General features: G+C 45.8%; 1 protein-coding gene across 3 annotated transcripts; it reads left to right on the top strand.

The window, feature by feature from the left end:
• The first annotated feature begins 9,563 nt into the window (after nucleotides 1-9,563).
• Nucleotides 9,564-15,978, top strand: RAB29 (RAB29, member RAS oncogene family). 3 transcript variants are annotated; one of them, XM_059675704.1, is made up of 6 exons: nucleotides 9,564-9,583; nucleotides 9,904-10,145; nucleotides 12,684-12,755; nucleotides 13,438-13,619; nucleotides 14,647-14,768; nucleotides 15,549-15,978. In XM_059675704.1, the coding sequence occupies exons 2-6, from the start codon at nucleotides 10,022-10,024 to the stop codon at nucleotides 15,658-15,660; spliced, it is 612 nt and encodes a 203-aa protein (XP_059531687.1). In that variant the 5' UTR covers nucleotides 9,564-9,583; nucleotides 9,904-10,021; the 3' UTR covers nucleotides 15,661-15,978. The 3 variants fall into 3 exon arrangements, with proteins under 3 accessions (XP_059531687.1, XP_059531686.1, XP_059531685.1); XM_059675703.1 differs by lacking the exon at nucleotides 9,564-9,583 and adding an exon at nucleotides 9,590-9,609; XM_059675702.1 differs by lacking the exon at nucleotides 9,564-9,583 and adding an exon at nucleotides 9,641-9,770.
• The last annotated feature ends 263 nt before the right edge of the window (nucleotides 15,979-16,241 follow it).

The raw sequence follows: 16,241 nt of genomic DNA, 5'->3' as shown, positions 1-16,241 counted from the left end.
CAGGCCTGGGCAAGGGGCCGATCCTGCGATTGGAGGGTGATGGGGGTCAACGCCTGAGGGCTCCCGTATGTGAGAGGGGGCAGGCTGGGCTGAGGGACACTCCCCCCGCCCACACACACACACACACACACACACACACACCCAGTGCACGAATTTCGTGCACCGGGCCCCTAGTCTATATTATAAAAGGCATGTGGCCCTAACACCATAAGACCAAAGACCGGACCGAGTGGGCGGGGCTGTGCACGCGGGTGGGCAGGGTTTTGCCCGTGTGGTGGGGCCGTGCGTGGGCAGGTGGGTGGGGTCCACGCGATTTTGTGCACTGGGCTTCTAGTATAGTATATACTGAATGCTGAGCGTTAGCCATCTCAGTAGTCAGCCTTTTCCCCCCAGCTTTATTGAGGTATAATTGACAAATAAAATTACAACATAATTAAAGTGTATAAGGTGATGATTTGATAGACATTGTGAAAGGATTCCCCCGTCGAGTTAATGAACACATCCATTACTTTACATAGTTACTCCCTCTCCTTATTTTTGATGACATTTAAGAAATCGGCATTTTATAACCAGCCTGAGCTCCAGCCCTAACTCTTCAAAGCAGCAATATGAACAAGGCTATTAAGGGTTAATGGAAAGAGGACAATTGCATGTTGGTTATTATTCATATAATATTTTTATTTATATAATGTTTTAATACAGTATATTACGGTATACTGTACAGTATACTTTTAAACAATAGCCTCACTTATAACTTCAAAAGTATCTCTAATAATTGCAAAGCAGATATTATTGCCATTTTATCAGGGAGATACTGAGGCTCAGAGGAGTTAAATGTCTTGCCCCAGGACCTGTATTCACACCCAGGTTTCTCTCAGCCTGGGGCCTTCCCTCCATGCCTCAAGCCCAATGAACCAGCTGACCAAGTTGCCCTGGGAACACAAAAACACTCCTGAAATGATCAGAAACATGGTGCCTCTTGGTTTTGTTCATGAGACACCTTGAATTACGGCAACATGTTCATTGTCTACTGACATAGTATCTTCCAGGGGACATTTAAAAACATGCCTCCCCCATGCCCGCTGATCTCTGAGGATATTTTTGCAACATAATTACAGGCAACGCAGCCACCCCTGAGATCAGCCAGCTGACAGTCTCCTCAAGTTTGCTGTCTTCTTCAGCTAAAATTCAGAAGCTGAATAAAGCACAGTACAGTACTGTTCACTGCACGAAACTGTATTCTACTACATTAATTAAATAAGCTCCCAGGAAAATGTCTGCCTTGGAAAATAAAAAAATAATTTAAAAAAAAACACCTAAAACTAGGAAACAGAAATTCCAAAAAAGTAAGGACAGTTTGGCCAGCCAGAAAAGAATTTGTAAACGCCATTTGAAAGACTTTCTGGCTATATTCATGTTTAGTTCAGTGTGGATAACTAATACTACCTAGCTATTGTTGATTTTTTAAGCTAAATGAAAAATAATTCTAAAATAAGTTTAAATGTCATGTCATTCAGTGTGTGGTATAAATTCCTTATTTTGAACATACTAGAACAAATTCCTTGTTTTGATCACTATAGAAATTATTTTCTCTTTGTTCCTATCAAAGAAATGTTGAACAAGTAGATAGAGAGCATTGCTTTAAAGGAGCTCCAAACTCTGGCCTGCCTGGGACATCCACATGTTTATCGGTCCTTGACTACCACAGACTGTCACCTGTGTGACTTTCACGCACATACCTAAGTTGTTGAGTACCTCAATTGCTCAGAAACGAAGTATTTGGTATTTAGGCGTTAGAAATCCATGGAAAGAGAAACTAAAGCTTTCAGAGAATAAATGACCTGTCAGAAGGGTCAAATATGGAACATTAACTAAGATCTCCCCATTGCCAGGCAAAAAAACAACAACAAATCATCCTCCCATACAGGTTCAGGAAGGTAGGGGAAGATGTTACCATTGCCTGAGGTACGTGGGGGAACCACTCCCAAGCCAGGGGGTGCAGCCACTGATCCTTCTCCCTTATAACTGCCACGCTATGGAGGACAGACTGTGTGTCACATTCCCCACCCCTACGCCCCCACCCACCACCCCCCCACCCACACAATTCTATGTTCTCTCTTTCTTTGCTTAGCATCTAGGTTAGTTTTTTCTGTGTCAGAGTCAAAGCTGAAACCTCTGGGACCCCCCAGGGCCTTGCTAGAATTCTACTCCAACCAGACACACTGCCAGGCTGCCTTCTCCAATCAAGGCAGATTGTTTTCTTCGGTTTTTTTTAGTCAATAAATAAAAATCCTGTTGTCCTCTTTCGGAATGTGGAAACACAGAAAACACACTGAGGATGCTATACTCTTGTTCTCGGAAGTCTCCCAAGTCTCTTCATGCAGCTTAATTTTTCAAATAACAATTTAGCACAAGCTTTAGAGGTGGACAGACATAGATCTGAATCCCAGCTCCCTCAGCTGGAGGCCGTAATTAGCCTCTTCTGATCCCCAATTGTCCCATCTACAGAATGGGTCAATAATGCCTTCTCAGTGGGGCTGTTGGGCTTGCAGGAGTTTCAATAAATAGAAGCTATTATTATTATTATTATTATTATTATTATTATTATTATTATTGGCCCAGTGCACAGATTCGTGCACCAGTGGAGTCCCTAGACCTGGCCCGCGCCCTCTGGCAATCTGGGACCCCCCCAGGGGCTGTCGGAGAGCCAGTTTCAGCCCGATCCCCACAGGCCAGGCAGAGGGACCCCAACGGTGCATGAATCCATGCACTGGTCCTCTAGTATGCATATAAGATCTTTGGTTAATCTCTTCCCATCCTTCCCCCCTCCTCTCTTCCCTCTGAGATTCATCAGTCTGTTCCATGTTTCCATGCCTATGCATTGAGCATCTGCCCCCTGGTGGTCAGTGTGCACCATAGCTACCAGTGGAACAGTCTGACAGTCGCTTAGGCTTTTATATGTAGAGGTGATTATTATTATATAATGTTGATTGAATTGGTGGTGGTAGCAAAATGAGAAGAGAAATACTCAGAATATACAGTTTGAGATGATATGAAGGAGCTAGTGAATGAAGAACTGACTAGACCTGGACCTGCCTTGGGTTTTACTCATTGCTGACAAGGGTGCAGTTGAAGGTGGACAAAGCTGTGCAGAGAAAGACCAGCCGGCTTCACAGACAGGTCTCCTCTGGGTGAGTGCACTGTGACCCTGAGCCTGGCCTCATCCTCAGAGCTCAGAAACTGAACCCCACCCCGAAATCATCTCAGGGAGCTGACCTGGACCCATGAACTCACAGAGACCTGCGAGGAAGACCAGATGGTGAATGGGCCCCACACACACGCGTCCTGAGCAGCACATGCACTGCCTGGAAGGAAGCTGATCAGGAAGGCAGATGAGCAAAAGGTACCCGGAGAGTTTGGGATCCTGACAAAGAAATCCGTTTTATAACTTGAAAATAGAATGGCATCAGGCCTTGTTAGTCGGCTGCGTGAGTCTCCATGATTCCCCATAAGACTCTGGTCTTTGCCAAACAGAGTCCAAAAGTATGGCCAGTAGTTTCTTTCCTTCTTTAGATATGTTTCTACATTCAGTCCGTCTAGTCTCCTGCCTGGGAACCTCTCGTTACATGTGTATTAAGAGTTTAACTCTGAGAAGGTTTGGTAAACGATGGTATTTCCAAGTTGTAACTAAGATGGCCTTTAGATGCATCTTTGCCTTCCTTGCCTCTTACAAAGTTGAAAAGACATAGGAAATGAGAACAGACTCATCTGTGTTCAAAGGGGACACCTTCACTTTACAGATGCGGCTTTCCCAGTGCCACATGGACCGTGGGACCACACACTGGTTTTTATTTTTGTTTTTTAAAATATTTGTATTGATTTCAGAGAGGAAGGGAGAGAGAAAGAAACATTAATGATGAGAGAGAATCACTGATGGGCTGCCTCCTGCATGCCTCACACTGGGTCTCTCTCACATCAATCTCTCTCTCTCTCTCTCTCATTCTCTCTCTCTCCTCCACCACTCATCCCTCCCTCCTGGGTATGTGCCCTGACCAGGAATCAAACCGTGACCTCCTGGTTCATAGGTCAACGCTTAACCACTGAGCCGTGCCAGCCAAGTTACACTCAGTTTTTTAAACCAAAATTTCCCCTCTAGCTTCCACCCTTTTCCTATCTTGTTTCGCTGGTCCTTATTTAGGGTGGGAAGGAGATTCTCCATGGAAGGAGACAAATGTGGTAACAAAAGCAGTAAAAACTAGTTTGGTGCTTTCCCTATCAGGGGTGGGGAACCTTTTTTCGGCCAAGGACCATTTGGATATTTATAACATCATTCGAGGGCCATACAGAATGATCAACTGAACAATTAGCCGGCTATACTTGGTCAAACATTTAATTAATTCACCCCCACTGCCTTGGCAGGGCCGACCAAATGATTTTGGGGTCCTTACACCATGGGTGGATGTTCCCCAGCCAGAACTGTGGCTGCATATGGTCCCAGGCTCAGAGCTAGTCCCTGACTCTTGGGCACGAGCCTGCCAGCCTCTCTCTGTCTCTGGAGCGTTTCCTAGGGCACCTCGCGGCTGAGCCTTCCAGCTGAATGCTTAGCTGGGTCAGAAGCTTCTCACCAAACGGCCTCCTGAGCCCGAAACAATCACCAGAAAGTTGAGATTATTTAAATGAGCCTGGAGTTTGGGGCCGAGAGACAGCTGGAGCCCCATGGTCTCCACCTTGTCTGGCTTCATCCTTCTTCAGGCTGCCAGGCCACTTCCTGTGTCACTTCAGTCTCGTTTCACGCTACAAAGCATTTTCTGCTCAGTTAGCAGACAGGGGTGGACCCTCTGCAGATTGTAGATGCTCTTTCTCTTCTATTTGAAGTCAAGCTCCCAAGTCCTTCGAAGACTGCTGGTGCTGGGTCACTCCTTCAGAAATTATGTATTGAATTCATACTGTAGCATCACAAACAGCACGTATATGGGTTGTGGGTTCAACCCTCAGCCCCGGTCGGGGCATGTTAGGGAGGCAACCAATCGATGTGTCTCTCTCACATCGATGTCTCTCTCTCTCTCTCTCTCTCTCTCTCTCTCTCTCTCTCTCTCTCTCTTTCTCTCTCTCTCTCCCTCTCCCTCCCCCACTCAGCCCTCATCTCCCACTCACTCTAAAAATCAATGGGAAAAATATCCTCGGGCGAGGATTTAAAAAAAATTAATCCTACCCTCGAGGGCTACCCTCTCTCTCCGTAGCGGTGGGGTGCCTTTCTGTTAGGGGCAAAAATAGAATATGGGGGCTAGCTATGGTTACGGGAAATATTAATCATGCTCAGTTAACCATGATGCCTTGTGTTGGTTAAAGAAAGGACATTCTGACCTGGCTGGGAGTTGTATGCCCCCAGGACCTGGGAGTCAACCTTGGACCTGGGACTCACTCAACCTTGGAACCATTCTCATTTAAGAACTGCCTATTATCATGGAAAGATGAACAACCTTGTTGCCCAAACAACCGAGTCCCACCTCGGCCTACTACTTCCCCACGTAATCTTTGTCCTACTCTATATAAGCAGCTGGCTTACGGGGGGCTGCAGAGCAGATTTCTGTGGATGCCGGCTGCTCTCCCGTGCTGCCGGCAATATTGGAATAAAGGCTCCCATATGATTCAACTCTGTCTCTGCTGAATTGGCTCAGTAGTGACAGGCAGCCCGGACCCATTGATTGTCTGGTTACATTTCCCTGCCCCCTTTGATCTCTCCCAGGTGAGTCACCTTTGCCTCACTCCTAAGCTCGAAAGGCCCTTCTGTGCCTCTGTAACTTGTTTCCTTAGCCCATTTCTTCTATGGCTCACTTTTACTACCTCTGTAACTTCCTAAATAAACTTTCTCTAATCATTTGTGTTAACGTAAAAACATTCAAACCTGTAAAGAATTGTGAGTTTATCTGAGCCAAACAGTGGACAATTGCCGGGTAGCAGAATCTCAAGCAGGTTGGGATAATGCTCCAGCGAGTGGTGGTTTTTCATCTATTTTTATACATTGCAATCAAAGGAGGGGACGTTGCCTGGCCGACGTGGTTCAGTGTTTGAATGTCGACCTATGAACTAGGAGGTCACGATTCGATTCCCGGTTAGGGCACATGCCCATGCTGCGGGCTGGATCCCCAGTGTGGGGCGTGCAGGAGGCAGCCAATCCATGATTCTCTCATTATTGATGTTTCTATCTCTCTTCTGCTCTCTTCCTCTCTGAAAGCAATAAAAAAAATATTTCTTTTTTTAAAAAAGAAGGGGACGTAGGTGGGTTACATAAAATCCATTGGTGATAGATTAGAGAGGCTGGACAAAGCAAAGTGGGGAAACCTCTGGGATTGGATGAAGAGTAAAATGATAGACACATAACAGTCAACAATTAACATGATAACAATAACAATGAAGGAATTTGTGGTATCTGTCCTGGTACCCAGGCACATTAGGTTATGCCCCAAAGGGTTTGGAAGAAGGGAAGTTACAAGTTACCCAGATATTTCAAGGGTATATTATTATAGATGCAAAAAGACAGATAGGCTCAGTGAAAGTAAAGGCTGACCTTGTCAATGAAGATATCAGCCTAGGAGGTGACTACCCACCATAACTGCTTTTAGTTAAAATTTAATTTCAGACCATTTTTTGTGGTTACTTTAGGTCTTTCAGTTTGCAAGACTGCCATGCAGGCCTTCCCTGAGCTTGTCAGGTTAGCATGTGGCCCCTTTCGTCCACATTTGAAACAAATAAAATAATAAAATAGTCAAATTTATAGAATCAAAGAGTGGAACAGTGGTTGTTAAGAGCTGGGGAGGGAGAAATAGAGTTCCTCATCAAGAGGCATAAGCTGCCGAAACCAGTTTGGCTCAGTGGATAGAGCGTCGGTCTGCGGACTGAGGGGTCCCAGGTTCGATTCCGGTCAAGGGCATATACCTGGGTTGTGGGCACATCTCCAGTAGGAGATGTGCAGGAGGCACCTGGTCAATGTTTCTCTCATCGATGTTTCTGACTCTCTATCTCTCTCCCTTCCTCTCTGTAAACAATCAATAAAATATATTTAAAAAAATAAAAATAAAAGAGGCATAAGCTTCAGTTAAGCAAGATGAATCAAGTCTGGAGAACTGTTGTACAACATTATACTCATATTGCACATTTTAAAATTTGTATCTTTCTGTATTTATATTGCACACTTTAAATTTTGTTAAGAATGTAGATCTTATGTTGTGTCTCCTACAATAAAATAATTTTTAAAAAATGTTTGAGGTCTGAAGTCTGAGTAGAGGAAAGAAATAATGAGAACAGAAATAGGGAAGCTGAGAAAAGGAGCTGTTTTTGTGGTGATGTAGTGAGAGGGAGGACTTCTAAGTGGATGTACCTTTATGGCAGTTGAACATCATTAATTGGCAATAAAGATATAAAGTCAAGACTCCGAGAGATGTTTGAGGCCAACTGCAAATTACTAAATAAGAGTTTAAAGGACAATCAGCTCAGGGACATAGAATTGAGCCTAAGGAATACATATTTAGGGGGTGATGGTGAAGTATGGTAGCAACCATCTCAGGTAGAAACTGTAGTTTAATTCTAATCCTGTTGTTTGGCTTAACAATAGAAAAGTTACCTTGATTTTCTGAATTGTATAAATCATCCCATTCGATTAAATGCCTTATTGATTGTAATGTGAATATCCCATGGGTTGTGGTCATACTGGTCTTAGAAAGCACATTTTCCGTTACCTGGGAAGGACAGCACAGTTATCCCAAGGTCAGAGGGCTCTAGACCCAAAACTGTAATTTAGATAACATGCCTAAGTTTAACTCAGGTTACCCAAGGGCTCTAGACCCAAAACTGTAATTTAGATAACATGCTTAATTCTGCTTCTGTAAACTGCTTTTTTGCGAACCAGGTTCCTCATTTCAAACCCTGGGATGTAATCAATACCTTTGTGATTTTTTGCCTATATAACCTTGGAGCTGCGACCATCTTGTTGCTATGAGATTTGGGGAATGGCCCCTCATAGTCCCGAATTGCAATAAATGTGACTCTTTAATTCGACTTCTTGAGGCGTCCTTCTGTGATTCGCAGGGTACATTACAACAATGGGATGAGAAGAAACCATGAAGGAAAAAACGATGATCAGAAAAATAGAGGGTAAACGAGAAAGAATAGTGTCACGAAGCCATGTGAGAAACAAATTTAAGAGAGTGGGCACCCAGCCAGTGTGGCTCAGTGGTTGAGCATCAATCATGAACCAGGAGGTCATGGTTCGATTCAGGTCAAGGCACATGCCCAGGTTTCAAGCTTTATCCCAAGGAGGTGTGCAAGAGGCAGCTGGTCAATGATTCTCTCTCATCATTGATGTTTCTGTCTCTCTCCCTCTTCCTTCCTCTCAACTACGTTTCAATAAAAACATACTTTTAAAAAACATATTCAAATAAAAACATTTAAGAAAAGAAATTGGTTAACTATGGAAAAGCCAATGAGAATTGAGAAAAGACCATTAAGAGGTCTGAGATATCCTGGAATATGAGTAGCCCAGCCCGACCTCCCCTACCTAGGTAACAAACATTTGGGGCTAAATAAGTTGTGAACTACACTGATGTTCCTTCTTCGTAGAAAGTAAGTGGTGGCCTCCCTGGCAGGCCTGTTTTCCCATGGCCCTGCTGTTTTCTCTAACATTCCTGAGAAAAGCACAGGAAAGGGGCTTATTTTGCTTGTCATGAAACTCATTATCCCCTTAACTCTTACCAAAAAAGTTACAGGTTGAAAAACTAAAATTGTTTGCAAAACTTTAGTTTAATTATTATCCCTAAAAAAAAAAAAAAAAAAAAAAATTATTATCCCTGAGCAACAGAGGCAACAAAAGGAAGATTCACAGTGTACTCCAATTAGCTTCCAGCTCAAAAGTTATACAAGTAGTGTAGCTAGACTAGGGATTGTGGAAGTGAGAATGACGAACTGCCTCTTGGTTTCTATCTATCTTTACTGTTCTGACTAATTAAATGTTAATAACTTACACTAACAGCATGGGTTTTTGTAAGGGTCAGTCTCTTGATCAAGTGTCCCTGAACTTGAATGATATGATATTGGGATCCAGAGGGAAATGTAGGAATTGGCTTTTATCATGTTCACAAGATTCTGGGTTTGTCTACCTAAGTGAAAGAACAGGAAATGGATTTCACTTGAGCTTTTATTAGTGGAAAATTTTATGAACTCTATGGAATACTTTTTAATCTTTGCTGCATAAAACCTTTCAAGATAATGAGGAACCTGAGGACTGATTCAGGCAGATGAGATCACGCCGAACAAATCCCTCTTAAGAATCTTTTCTATTCCAGAATGATTTTTAAAATAGCATTCCGAAAGTTGGAGGAGTTCGCAAGCCTTGGAACTTGTTAAGTTTTTAAAAAACCAATACTGCGTAAACTACACTTCCCAGGAGGCCTCGCGGGCGTGTCTCCGCACTCCACTACTATTTTCACCGCGAGAGAAGCTGGGAAATGTAGTTCTCCAAACAACCAGCACGTGACGCGTGCGGAGTAGACCCGAGGAACCGCGCCTGCCGAGTCCGGGGAGCAGAGGAGTGAGCCGCTCCTTCCGCAGAGTTTGGTTTGTTCAGTGGAGGGAGGGCGCCCATCTGCTGGTCCAACCCGGGAAGTGAGCTGGCCCGGTTTAGTCGCTCGCTGGAGCCGCTCGGGGGAAGTCCGGGCGGGTGCGGCACCGCCCAGCTTCATTCCGTTTCTCGGCAGCGGGGCGGGCACGGGGAGAAGGTGCGATCAGCCGGGGGCTCGGAGGTCGCGCCCGGCGCCCGGCGCCCCGCGCTCCACCCAAGCTGCGGCCGCGCGCGGAGGAAGCGCGCAAAGGTTAAGTGTAGTTTCCCTTTTTGCTTTCTCGTCAGTGCAGCCCCAACAGGCGGTGGGCGGAATGCCGAACCTCAGTTCGAAGGTGGCCGGGAGCCACAGAGGTTAAAACCAGCGGTTCCCCGGCTTCCCGGCTCCCTGAAACGTCCACCGCGCTCGCCATGGGCAGCCGCGATCACCTGTTCAAAGTGCTGGTGGTGGGGGACGCCGCGGTGGGCAAGACGTCGCTGGTGCAGAGGTACTCCCAGGACAGCTTCAGCAAACACTACAAGTCCACGGTGGGAGGTGAGCCGTCCAGGGGGCGGGGCGGGCCGACCCGGGGCCGGGACCGCGGGCTCCCGCTGGGGCCTCCAGCGGGGTGGGAGCTGGGGATCTCGTGTCGTTGGGTCCTTCCTCGGGTCAGGAAGTAGGTGTCTGGGATCCTGCAGCGGTTCTCAACCTGTGGGTCGCGACCCCTTTGGCGGTCGCACGACCCTTTCACAGGGGTCTCCTAAGACCATCCTGCATATCAGATATTTACATGACGATTCATAACAGTAGCCACATTACAGTGATGAAGTAGCAACGAAAATAATTTGATGGTTGGGTCACAACATGAGGAACTGTAAAGGGCCAGAAGGTTGAGAACCACTGTTAGAGGGAATAAGGGCTGGGTGTTTGATTAGCATGCCTGTTTGGGGTCGCCCCCCCCCCCCCCCCCCGCCAGGTTTTCTCACCTGAGCCGACTGCCTGGAAAGAAATGGGGCGAAGGTGTGAAGATGAGACGTGGGGAGGGGAGGGGAGAAAATGAGCAATTGCTGCGTCCGCGAGAGAACTCTGTGCTCAGGTCTCTTCCTGCGGGCAGCCGGCCAAGCGGTCAGGGGCAGGTCTCCGAGCCCAGCAGAGGCAGCTGAGACCCCGCGCGGGGCCTGTGAGGGGTCCTGCCTCTCACGGGCGGTCCAGGCAGCTATTGCAGGAGCAGAAAGGCATTGACCCCAGCCTAGCTTTGTTTGCGGGATGCCTGCGGGGGGGAGAGTCCGGAGGCCACGCAGTCAGACACTTATCAGGGCAGATGAGCTATGTGTTTGTTATCCATTGATTGCTTAAAGAAAGGCAACCTAGCCCTAACTGGTTTGGCTCAGTGGATAGAGTGTCGGCCTGTGGACTGAAAGGTCCCAGGTTCGATTCCGGTCAAGGGCATGTACCTTGATTGTGGGCACATCCCCAGTAGGGGGTGTGCAGGAGGCAGCTGATCATTGATGTTTCTAACTCTCTACCCCTCTCCCTTCCTCTCTGTAAAAAATCAATAAAATATATTTAAAAAGAAAGGCAACTTAGGAATTCTTCAAGGATCTAAAATATACCACTCCTTGGCCTATTTTCCCACCCCTTTTACTCTCAACCTGGGTTATGGAGGAAGGAAGAGAACACCTTAAGAGTTAATTCATTTCTTTCTAGGTGTGATCTTTGGACTGGTTTTTCAGGAGTAGAAATGCCTTTTTGTTAAATAGAAGGTGCTTAGCTGGGCAGAGCTGGTGAAGTGGAGAGGAACAAACATTTATCTCCATTTAAAAAAAAACTACACACGTTTTTGGCACACACCCTTCCTGCTGCTTCTCCCGCTGGGCGCCCTCATCCCCTCCCCAACACGCCCTATCCCACCCACCCACGCTCCCCTCCCGCTGCACATCTGGGGGAGGGGGGTGCGAAGGGAACCTGGGGAAACCCTGCCCCTTCCCTACTCACACCCCACCCAGCGCCTCCTTGAGACACGCCTGGGAAGGGATTGAAGGATGTGAATTTTCTCTCAAGTGGTTTGGGGACCTGGATCTTGGGCTGGAGAGGGTTCCGAGATGGGGAGGTTGGGGTGGAAGAAAAAAAACACATTTTTTAAAGGAAAAAAAATTTACACCAATGTAAATTTTGAAAATGTGTGCTGGTATTCATTATGGAATTTTAAAACGTTAACAAGCATTTAAATATGTTTTTATTGATTTCAGAGAGAGGAGGAGAGGGATAGAAACATCAATGATGAGACAGAATTAGAAATTATCTTGGGCAGGAATGGGTTAGAGTGACAAGGTCCCAGAAGATTACTAGAAAGAATATGGTTGCAATGAGAGAGAATCATTGATGGGCTGCCTTCTGCACGCCCCCTACTGGGGATCAAGCTAGCAACCCAGGCATGTGCCTTGACGGGGAATCTAAACCTGACCTTCTGGTTCATGGGTGGATGCTCAACCACTGCACCACACTGTCGGAGCTACGCATTGTCTTCTTTCTAGGAATCCTCTGGGACCTTGTCACTCTTTCCCATTCCTGCCCAAGATAATTCCTACAGCCTTATGGAAGATGTAGAATTCCCCAGAGTGTGTTTGTATCATAATACGATTGGATGAGGAGCCAAGAGTGAAATTGAATGTGAAAGAGGCAAAAGCCACCACACTTACTTCATTTCCCCTTTGCCCCCTATCATCCCTTCTCTGAGAAAACTCCCTAAGTCTCCCAGAAGCTGTTTAACCTGAGATTAGTAATTGTTTTCATAATTACTCCCACCCTCCTAGTTCCAGCCTTGGAGACAAATAGTATCAAATGAATTGGTTTGACAAGAGAGTAAAAGCTAAAGACTCCCTTCTAAGAGTATGCATGAGCTGTTCCATACGTAATACCTGAGTGTGGGCTCATCTCAGCTCACTGAGGGCTTAAAAATTACATGAATGAATAAGTAAGTAAATAAATAGGAGTTGTGTCTCCCTAGTGTTGAAACTGCAGATTTGATCTGAGGTTTTCTGTGGATTGTTTAAAGGTACATTTTATTCAACTCCATTACACGTATATTTTCAGTGGATTTCGCTCTGAAGGTTCTCCAGTGGTCTGACTCCGAGATGGTGAGGCTGCAGCTGTGGGACATTGCAGGTAGGCTGAGAAGACTGAATAGGAACAGAGGGAGAAGTTTTGGGGTAACCAGCCAGCTCCCAGAGAAAAAGGGGGGGACAGGAAAACCAGGAGTGTGTTCCCGAAGCTGGGACGATGGAGCTGCGCGGAGGATGCACGCGCTGAATAGACACAGGACTTTGGTAGATGTTTCTGCCGATGTCCTGCCCTGTAAATGTCAAGCAGCCTCTGTGGGGAGGGGCTGGCAAGGCGGTGGATGGTCCAGGCCACAGGTGGATGCTCCCACAGCAGGGGGAGGGTGCTCGTTCCAGCTGATCTTGGTGAGAAACAAGATGCTCGAAAAAACAGAGACAATAATGATAGCTAACCCTTGTTATGTGTCAAGCACTTTTCTAAACATTTTTTTATTCTCTGACTCATGAATCCTGGCAATGACCCTATGATAAAGCTACTGCTCTGCTTCTGTCCCCACTTTTCAGATGGGAAATACTTAGCCTTGAAAGCTTGACTTGTCCAAAGTCACATAGATAGTCAATGACAGAGCAGGGATTTGGACTTGGGCGATCTGGGTACAGAATCTGGACTCAACCACCATGCCTACTGCCTTCTCTCCCACAACGAAGGCAGAAAGGATAGGATGTAAGAGGGGGTTCTGGGACTGGTTCTCAGGATCACCTTCTAGAGGCCTCTCCTCTCCTCCCAGGGCAGGAGCGCTTCACATCTATGACACGACTGTACTATCGAGATGCCTCTGCCTGTGTTATTATGTTTGATGTTACCAATGCCACTACCTTCAGCAACAGCCAGAGATGGAAACAGGACCTGGACAGCAAGCTCACACTGCCCAATGGAGAGCCTGTGCCCTGCCTGCTCTTGGCCAATAAGGTACATGGTCAATCTAGGAAAATGGTTCCTGGCCTCAATCGGTGGTGAGAGGGCAAGCTATCTAAAATGTTCTTCCAGCCGAGGCCGGTTTGGCTCAGTGGATGGAGCGTCGGCCTGTGGACTGGGGGGTCCCGGGTTCGATTCCGGTCAAGGGCATGTACCCGGGTTGCGGGCGCATCCCCAGTGGGAGATGTGCGGGAGGCAGCTGATCGATGTTTCTCTCTCATCGATGTTTCTAACTCTCTGTCTCTCTCCCTTCCTCTCTGTAGAGAATGAATAAAATATATATTTTAAAAAAAAATAAAAATAAAAAATAAAATAAAATGTTCTTCCAGCCCCAGCTGGTTTGGCTCAGTGGATAGAGCATCGGCCTATAGACTGAAGGGTCCCGGGTTCGATTCCTGTCAAGGGTACATGCCGGGAATGTGGGCTCGGTCCCCAGTGGGGGCATGCAGGAGGCAGCCAATCAATGATTCTCATCATTGATGTTTCTGTCTCTCTCTCCCCCTCCCTTCAACTTTGAAATCAATAAAAAAAAATTTTTTTTAATAAAATATGCCCTGGCTGGTTTGGCTCAGTGGATAGAGCATTGGCCTGTGGACTGAAGGGTCCCAGGTTTGATTCTGGTCAAGGGCATGTACCTTGGTTGCGGGCACATCCCCAGTAGGGAGTGTGCAGGAGGCAACTGATTGATGTTTCTCTCTCAGCAGTGTTTCTAACTCTCTATCCCTCTATCTCTCCCTTCCTCTCTATAAAAAAGTAATCAATAAAATATATTTTAAAAAATAAAATAAAATAAAATGCTCTTCCATTCTTGTGATCCACTTTCCCTTCTCAATTTGGCAAAATCATCTCTACCTCCTTTCAAGGGATATTGAGACTTTCTCGGGGAAGAACGTTGAATGTAGATTTTAGATGCTGCTGTTCTTCGCCATTGGGGGAAAGGTTTTAAATCCACAGGTATTTGAGCTGTGTCCCTAATCCCAGGAAGTTTATGGTGTTGCCTTTTATTTATTCTCTTTGCCAGTGTGATCTGTCCCCTTGGGCAGTGAGCCGAGACCAGGTTGACCGTTTCAGTAAGGAGAACGGTTTCACGGGTTGGACAGAAACATCCGTCAAGGAGAACAAAAATGTTAATGAGGCCATGAGGTGAGTAGCTTATGGGCACACAGATGTACCTATCTTCTACTGCAGCCCATTATACCTTCTTTTCTTTTTTTTAAAATCAAGAGCATATTCTTGATTTATATTTATACTCTCAGAACCTCGAACAGTGCCTGACAAACAGCAAGTCTTAATAAATGTTTCTTGAACAGAATTCTGTTTCTTGACAGCAAAAGTAATTCTGGGTTCATCTTCTGAAATACCAAACTGGAGATCTTACTCCATCTTTTGATCACTAAACCTCACAGTGGGATTCTGGCAGGTACTTAGAAACGAAGTTTTGTTCCAGAAACCTCAAGTACAAATCAACTAGACACTGAAATAACACAGATCAGGATTCAGCTTGCTTCTGTGTTCCAAACAAAGGATAAGCTCTTCCTTTTCAGACAAATTAACCACATTAAATTTACTATGTTATGGTATCAACTACAAATACCGGGTGGATGGCCAACAAGAAACATGTAGCTCTTGTTTATTTAATCTATCCACTCTGCACAGATTTCTGATGAAAGTAAATAGATTTAATAGATGTACTCATCTTCCACTGCAGCCCATTGTACCTTTTTTCTTGTTTCTGAGCAAATAAGAACAGACTGGGCCAGTTGAATGCCAGCTTCTGAAGTCAGAGATGCTGTCCTCTCTCCTGAGATTACTGGGGACAAACCTGGTGGCTTTATTGAACGCCATCTGGCATTAAGACAATGTCTGCTGTTTCTCCCTTCCCTCCGTTCAGCTTTTCAGGCTTATTTTTTATTTGTTTTTTAGAGTCCTCGTTGAAAAGATGATGAGCAATTCCAAAGAAGATATGTCTTTGTCCACCCAAGGGGACTACATCAACCTACAAGCCAAGCCTTCCTATACTTGGGGCTGCTGCTAGTCGTGTTACGCCTGATTTCCCTCCGGGCTCTAATTCCTCCCCTTTGGTGGCCCACCCAGCAGTTTTATTAAGTACATTTGAACTGTCTCCTGCTGACTGTCCAGTAAGGAGGGCCATCATCACTAAGAAAAGACACCTGGGACCCATGTGCATTTCTGCATCTCCTGAAATTTAGTTCCCACTTGCTGCTGACTCCTGTGGTCCAGTTAGTACCTTCCTACTCTTCCCCTTTATATTGAATTTATTGGGGTGACACTGGTTATCAAAATTATATAGGTATCATGTGTACAATTCTACAATACGTCATCTGTACAGTTAGTGCCTTTTGTATAAGAAAAATCTCATCACTCAATTTGTGATCTGGGATTTTGTGGGTAGGATTAGAAATCAGTGTCTGGACATATGAAAACATGCTCAAAGGACTAGTCATCCGACAGATGCAAATCAAAGCCATCCCACATCTGTCAGAATGGCTATCATCAACAAATCAACAAACGACAAGTGCTGGAGAGGATGTGGAGAAAAAGGAACCCTCCTCCTGCTGGTGGGAATGCAGACTGGTGCAGCCCCTGTGGAAAACA

The sequence above is a fragment of the Myotis daubentonii genome, chromosome 18 (genome assembly GCF_963259705.1).
Source record: "Myotis daubentonii chromosome 18, mMyoDau2.1, whole genome shotgun sequence".
Taxonomy (NCBI): domain Eukaryota; kingdom Metazoa; phylum Chordata; class Mammalia; order Chiroptera; family Vespertilionidae; genus Myotis; species Myotis daubentonii.
The sequence above is the reverse complement of the archived record's forward strand: the minus strand, read 5'-3'. Positions and strand labels throughout refer to the sequence as shown.